Genomic DNA, 1108 nt, shown 5'->3' on the forward strand with positions numbered 1-1108 from the left:
GCCGTAGGTTGGCGCTGTTTGTGAAGCATTAGGATTGGATTCCACTGAGTGTTGATATTCTTTTATTCCAAGGAGATAAAGACTCAAAGTTTCTAAAATCTTTTATATTTGTAGTACTGTTTGGCCTCGTTCCCTTCGCGGATTCGAGTTTTTAATTTGAGTTGAGATGTGACATTTTCTAATAACTTTTAACTGTAGGAGAAAAAGTTAGATGTGACATTTTCTGATAATTTTTAACTATAGAAACTTAAAACTGAAAACTAAAATCGATAAAATGAATGAGACTTTAGTGTTAGTTTTAATTGAAAATTCTAAAAGAGAAGGTCAAGTAAGCTTGAGTAACGAAGTATGGAATTTTTAAGGGTTGGAATAGAGATATGTGTAAAGCTTGGGGATAAAAAGAGAATAATCTTATTATCAAATATGTGGCGTTGATTTTTAGTGTTTTGCCTGACTTTTTAATTATTTTCTTTTTATTTTTTTTACCCCTAAGTCCCTTACTGCAGGCTGTAAATTATTGAAAAACAATTACATGTGTGGTAATTTTGTGGCCTATAAATCCACCTTTCTGAACAAACTAGTCCTTACACAACCTGGCCAAAAGTATGGGAAACTACACAAATACCATACCCAACTTACAGATTGAAGCTCTACTGAGCGTGTCACCTTCAAAGCTCACCGATCCGCGGCAGGTCCGCGGTGTGTCCACCGCCGGATCCGGCGATCCTTTCGGTTCCGACATCCTCGGAGGCTGCCTAAACGTCCTTCTTTACTACAACCGAGCATGTCAAGAGGACTCCGGCTGGCTTCACGCCGGCTGGATCAAGGAATCCTTAGGAAAAGCTTTGTTGGAGCAACCTATTTTCTGTGGACGGCTTCGGAAGACGGAAGCCCGCAGTGCTGCCGACGGTGATAAACGACTGGAGATTGTGTCAAACGACAGTGGCATCAGACTTATTGAGGCCCGAATGCCGGTTACTTTGTCCGAGTTTCTTGGCTCCAAGAGCCGCCATGAAGCAGAAACTGAGCTTGTCTTTTGGAAAGATATTGATAGAGAAGATCCTAACTTCTCTCCCCTATTCTATTTGCAGGTTTTGTATATATACTC

At 40.3% G+C, this 1108-nt stretch overlaps 1 protein-coding gene across 1 annotated transcript; it reads left to right on the plus strand.

Moving 5' to 3' along the window:
* Window positions 1-603: 603 nt before the first annotated feature.
* LOC112095050 lies at window positions 604-1091 on the plus strand (the record flags this gene model as incomplete). Its single annotated transcript, XM_024176730.1, has 1 exon — window positions 604-1091. A coding segment is annotated over exon 1 (486 nt), but the record flags the coding sequence as incomplete, so codon positions are not given.
* Between the last annotated feature and the right edge of the window lie 17 nt (window positions 1092-1108).

Source organism: Morus notabilis, unplaced genomic scaffold, assembly GCF_000414095.1.
Source record: "Morus notabilis unplaced genomic scaffold, ASM41409v2 C11375378, whole genome shotgun sequence".
Taxonomy (NCBI): domain Eukaryota; kingdom Viridiplantae; phylum Streptophyta; class Magnoliopsida; order Rosales; family Moraceae; genus Morus; species Morus notabilis.